Source organism: Lactuca serriola, chromosome 8, assembly GCF_051521515.1.
Source record: "Lactuca serriola cultivar US96UC23 chromosome 8, Lser_US96UC23_V15, whole genome shotgun sequence".
In the NCBI taxonomy this organism is placed as follows: Eukaryota; Viridiplantae; Streptophyta; class Magnoliopsida; order Asterales; family Asteraceae; genus Lactuca; species Lactuca serriola.
The window spans coordinates 117,501,437-117,507,436 of NC_136415.1; the positions used below are offsets into that span (position 1 = coordinate 117,501,437).

General features: G+C 33.7%; 1 protein-coding gene and 1 pseudogene across 1 annotated transcript; both read left to right on the top strand.

Moving 5' to 3' along the window:
- Positions 1–509: 509 nt before the first annotated feature.
- Positions 510–2,852, top strand: LOC145069244 (putative plastid-lipid-associated protein 13, chloroplastic). The gene is made up of 7 exons (XM_079016186.1): positions 510–972; positions 1,597–1,718; positions 1,798–1,881; positions 1,992–2,088; positions 2,163–2,379; positions 2,452–2,504; positions 2,592–2,852. Exons 1-7 carry the CDS (start codon positions 724–726, stop codon positions 2,682–2,684), a joined length of 915 nt encoding a protein of 304 aa, XP_078872312.1. The 5' UTR covers positions 510–723; the 3' UTR covers positions 2,685–2,852.
- Positions 2,853–3,826: 974 nt separating this feature from the next.
- On the top strand, positions 3,827–4,492 carry LOC145069364 (protein LE25 pseudogene; annotated as a pseudogene).
- Positions 4,493–6,000: the final 1,508 nt, after the last annotated feature.

Sequence of the window (6,000 nt, forward strand, 5' to 3'; positions counted from 1 at the left end):
CATGTACATAACCTTCAATGTTTCCCATGCATCCTTCGTTGTTTGCTTCTCCATAATTGACAACAACGTGTCTTATGGAATTCCATGATAGATGGCGGCGAGTGCCATCTTGTCTTTCTTCACGCCAACTGGGTTTTGGGGATTCTTTGGCTCCACAACATCCCACCACTTCTTGAGCCTACATAATGACCTTCATCTTTATAGCCTAGGATGCATAGTTGCTTATGGATAGCATAGGGTACTGAATCTTCGATCCTTCCATGGTGAGGCTTTACTTCTGTGATTATCGAAGCCTGTTAGGTGTTTGAAACTTTTTGGATCATATTCACAATTTTTTGAATACTACATGGACCAATTTTAGAGTTTTATCTATTATATATAATATATTTGCATATTCATTTCAATCTCAATTAAACATGTTATACCATAAACCTAAATCAAAGTCTTACCAAAACTAAGTCATGTACTTATTTATTTGGGTTGAACTTCGGGTCATCCGATTTGTGGTAGGACATTTCTTGAGCAAGCATGGTAGGACATTGGTTGGTACTTTATAGCCGGTAGTACTCGGTACATTTTCCTCTATTCGTTGATGTTCAATTGAACCTTTCTGTTAGCATATGCTGTTCTCCATTCTCATCCTAGATTCAACCCTCTCCCATTTCGTCAATCTGTTCAATACCCCGAAATTAGGGTTTATTTCTGTATTCTAATTTGAAATCAATGGCTTGTTGTTCGATTCAATCCATTGTTCCTTCGGTTTCTGCTTTATCATCTTCCACCCTGTCTTATTCTTCTGTAATTGTTTTGCCTGTAAACTATGCCAAGTTCCCCAATAGAAATCTCAAAAGAAATCGTAAGAAATTTGAAGTTTGCAGAGCAATGGTGCAGCAGACCACGGTTCAGGGAGCTTCTGCTACTTACGCTAAGGAAATGGAGAGACTTTCTGCCAAAGAATCGTTACTACTCGCTGTCAGTTTTCAGCAACCTTCTTCTATTGGTTTATTTAATTTCGAGAATTGGACCTGATAAATGTATGGTACAAATGCTTGATTTTTACAATTTTCATGATTTTTTGGTGGTTGTAGTCTCTAGATAAAGCTAGTTGGTTTGATTTTGCCTTGATAAGTAGAATTACTATCTAATCGAGTTATGCATAATTGTGAAGATCACTTATCTGGTACTAAGAGCAAATCTACTTTAGTTCTCATCAAAATCATACACTATCATAATAATAAGTAGTTAATTCTTTTATTTCCATCTATCTCCCAATTGCAGAATAGATGCTTTTCATCCTCACTGTTTGTGTTATATAAGAACTTTTTCCTGAAAAGGCTCTCTGTATCCTCCACAATAAGAGAGCTTTTTCCATTTGATTACCAATCTTTTGTTTCTCTAATTAGCAAAATGTCTTGAAAAAAGCTCCTCCAATAGCTTTTTGGCTTGAAAAAGCTCCCATTGTTATGCTCTAGAATCGAACTTGATTGATTAAAGTAGATAACAATAGTGTAGAACAATATCATAAAAAGTTAAAAACCCTAGCCAACAATTGGATTGAAGCTTTCTTTCTACAAATATTTGAACTTTCTATTCTAGTTCAAAGATGCTGGAGGATTTGAGGCATTAATTGGTGGAAAGACATCAGATATGCAAAAAATCGATGTGAATGAGAGAATTGTTGGTCTTGAGCGCCTTAATCCAACACCACGTCCAACAACGTAATCATAATTACTTTTAATAAACATTTATTACTTTCAAAAATCCTCCAAATTGTATAAATTACTTTTTTATTATCAGGTCACCATTTTTTGAAGGCAGATGGAACTTTGAGTGGATTGGATATGGAAGCCCTGGATTATTTGCTGCCAGATTATTATCCGAGTAACCAACTGTTTATTAATTATTAGTTAACTCTAATTATGTTTCTATATTCTTTTAAGTTAAATTTTTTTTTTTTTTTTTTTTTTTTTCTCATCATATATGTAATGTAGGAGATTTCCTACTTCAATAGCAAATATGAGTAAGATGGATGTGGTGATTAAGGATGGATATGCCAAGATTACTGCAAACATGAAATTTCTGAATGCGGTAACAAAATATATTATTGTAAATTGTTATCTTATATATAATATATGACTTATGAATATGAATATGCACTGCAGATAGAAAACAAGTTTATTATAAGCACAAAGTTAACAGTTGAAGGGCCACTTAGGATAAAAGAAGAATATACAGAAGGAGTCCTTGAAACTCCAACAGTTGATGAAGGGACAATTCCAGAACAACTAAAAGGGGCTTTAACTCAAGCACTTAACACCATGCAACAACTTCCATCTCCAATTAAGGATGCTGTTTCTAGTGGATTAAGACTTCCCCTAAGTCAGTTTTCTTCATCCTTATTCCCTATTAATTCTTTTTCTTTTCTTAACTCTGAATGAATGAATGATTCAGATGGGGCTTTTCAGAGGATGTTTATGATTTCTTATCTTGATGAAGAGATCCTAGTAAGTTGTTTGCACATATATACTTATATATTGTTATTGTTATTTTACATTTAAAAGGTTTTTATAGCGGAGTTTGTGTTTGTTCAGATATTAAGAGACACAAGTGGGGTCCCAGAAGTTCTTACGAGATTGGATGTGGATCAATCTCCTATTGATCCTATTCAAGAGTACGAGAGTTGACCGAGTCAACATAAATAATGCAAGGATGAAGGATAATGCTTTACATACGTGGTACTGTAAACCGAATATAACTATTAGTTCATAAACTTTTTATGTTTAACAAAATGTACGTACAAGTCGTTGAGATGGAAATTTGTGCAAAATGGATATAAATTTGGTTGAAATTTACTTTTTTTTGTCTTGTAAAAATAGCTTAAAGTGCAACAAGTAATCACTAAAAATGAAGGTAGTATGTGGTATGGTGAAAAATAGATACCATGACCCTTTTAAGATTAGGCATTATAATTTGACACGTTATTTGATTATTTTATCATATAAATTACTTTTCCAACTCTATATTTAAAATGTAGATCAATAACTGCATTTGTTAAATTAAATAAAAAAACAATAGAATATGCTTGAATGTGAAAAAAAAACAGCACCACATATTAGGAACTAGAAATGTCCGTTGAATTCCATAGATCACACATAAATCAATTTGCTAGTTGTACTCAATATTCATGACAACCTTATAATCCAGATGAATTAAAGATAATATAGTGAAAATTTTAATTTTTATGTTTTATATAATTTTTTCTTTTACAAAACATAAATTTTAATAAGTGAAAAGTCAGAAAAAAAAAAAAATACAAATACACTCATATTATAGATACACATCTATACATATATTACTAGCTATAATTGGTTAAAAATTAAATTTATCATCCATATCGGATAAATAAGAGTCTACACATCAAGGTTATTCCATGGTTTAACTATGAGTTCAAACGATAAATAAAATAATATTCAAAGTTTATACTATCATGAAAATTACTTTACTATATTTCGGACCCAAGTCAACCAACTATGTATTCATATAATCTCTTGTTTTTCCTTTTCCATAGTTGTGTTTATTATGTTTGGGCCGGCCCATCGTGGATTATCAACGGAGTAAATTGATACCACTAACGTCGTCATATTTCAAGGGAATAAGTTTCGATTAATACGAACAACCCAATCACCTGAAAACATTACACGATTATTGCCACGTGTCAGGTCATCAGGTACGTGTCAGTTTAGAGCTCCCACGTGTCAAACGTATGTTCGTCACTTCATCTCCATCGTCGAACCCTCCTCATATATTGTACACGTACTTACTGCATTCCTCAATCAACCATTTACACAGAAACCAAATAAACCTGAAGGAAGATTAACAATTTAACATAACATAAAGTACGAACAGATATATAACAGATGCAGGCCATGAAGGAAACGGCGGCGAACATCGCCGCGTCGGCGCTGTCAGGAATGGAGAAGACGAAGGCGGTGTTAGAAGAGAAGGTTGAGAAGATCAGTACGAGTGATCCCATCGAAAAAGACATGGCTACGTTAAGGAAAGAAGATAGGATCAGGCTGGCTGAGCTCCGGAAACAAGAGGCTTTTTCCCAAAACGCCGCCGCCGCTAGTGGTGGTCCTAATAGTCCCACCTTCACCGCAGCTGGTCACGTTAACACTGAGAAGAACCCTTTTCAGAAACCCAGTACTGGTGGTGTTAAAAACACAGATAAACCGGTGGCGGTGCAGCAGAGCCACGGTGCCCTAGAAAAAGCAATGCCAGCGGTGCAACCTGCAATGTCGACCTAGATCTAGTCTGGCTGACATCCATCGATCATTGATACAAGGATCAAGATTCAAGAGTGTTGGATATGGAACTTTTTCAAATGGTGATTTTGGTCTTTAATTTGTTTTTGTTTCTGAAAACTAGCTGCTCTCCTCATTTTAATTGTGATATGCATGATCTATAAATCAAGGTTTTTTATTTTTATAAACCAATTCTTCATTCTAGTATATATGAATGGATTCTATGCACGTATGGATATGTAAAGAAAAACAAGATATGTTTGTTACACGCTTAATTAATTATCAGTTAAAAGGACAGCCACATGCACGCATGTGGCCTTAGGATGGAAAGTAGGGGTGTGGATAAAAGGTATAAACTTAGCACCGCATCACAGAACACGGTTAGAACTAATATGGTGCGGTTTGCTGTTTGAAATTTTGTTAAATTATGCGGTGCGATTTGCGGTTTCCAATCGGTTCAAACCGCAATATATATATATATATATATATATATATATATATATATATATATATATATATATATATATATATTGTACGTACAATGTAATTATGTGAGAATGACAAAGAAAATATGTTGTTTGATCTATTGTGCGGACAATGTAATTATGTGAGAATGACAAAGAAAATATGTTGTTTGATAATGTGAATATGTTCAGTCTTATATAACTATTGTCATTATTATGCATTCTTACTAATTAAATTGTGTTATTATAGATTTCTTTTATTATTCTCATTCTGTTAAATTTTGTCACAATATTTATTGGGTCGTATTTTGTAGAAATGAAAAAGAATGAAAAACTATGCGTGAGAACAAAAATGAATAAGAACTAGTGAGAATGCATGAAAATGATAATAGTTTTGTGAGGTTGAACGTATTTACATTACTAAACAACATATTCTCTTAGTAATTATAATTGAATAACGATGTCCACATGTCTGCACAATAGTTGTCCATCCACATTATAACATATATATATATATATATATATATATATATATATATATATATATATGTTAAAGACTTGCGTTTATGTCCACATCGATGCTTTCGTCCTCCAATAAAATGATGTGGGAGGCATTCTTAACGTATACGTCCATTTGCAACTGATTTACACCACTTCACCATCATCTTCATCAATACTTTTCTCATGTTGGGGTCTATATACCGTCATCTTTACTGACCTCTTGATTCTTTTATGGTGGCGTCCCTATACCTTACTATTGGGTTTTCTTCATTCCCGACGATTCCTTCAAAGCTGATTGCCAGCTCTTGCTTGGTTTCAGGAACCAGTTAAAACGTGTTGATTTCTCAATTGATATAGGTTACACAACTTTTCGTCCAGACGACACCTCACCTGTCCTTTGCTTTATTTTTTCTATATTGCCATATCCCCTTTGGGTCTCTTCATTTTCACGCCTCCACCATGACTCTTAATTTTTGACCTACCCGTCATGATTCCTTCTTTAAAGACAAACCGTTTTGTAACATCCCAAAAATTTCATACAAAAATTTCATTTTTAACTCATTCCAAAACATCAAATAATCATGTTAAAACAAACAATTGTGTATCATAGTGAAATAATATTAGAGTACAAATCCCAAAATCACATAATGCGGAAAACTTGGGCTGATGCGGTGCGATCAAGCCGGACACTTCCCTTTTGAGCTGGAAGTATCTGAAACATAAACTGAAAA

Excerpts from the sequence above, each read along its gene's own strand:
- LOC145069244 (XM_079016186.1), top strand. The coding sequence starts at position 724 with ATGGCTTGTTGTTCGATTCAATCCATTGTTCCTTCGGTTTCTGCTTTA. Across the intron at positions 1,882-1,991 it reads GCTGCCAGATTATTATCCGA|GAGATTTCCTACTTCAATAG; the intron begins GTAACCAACTGT and ends TATGTAATGTAG. Across the intron at positions 2,505-2,591 it reads ATCTTGATGAAGAGATCCTA|ATATTAAGAGACACAAGTGG; the intron begins GTAAGTTGTTTG and ends GTGTTTGTTCAG.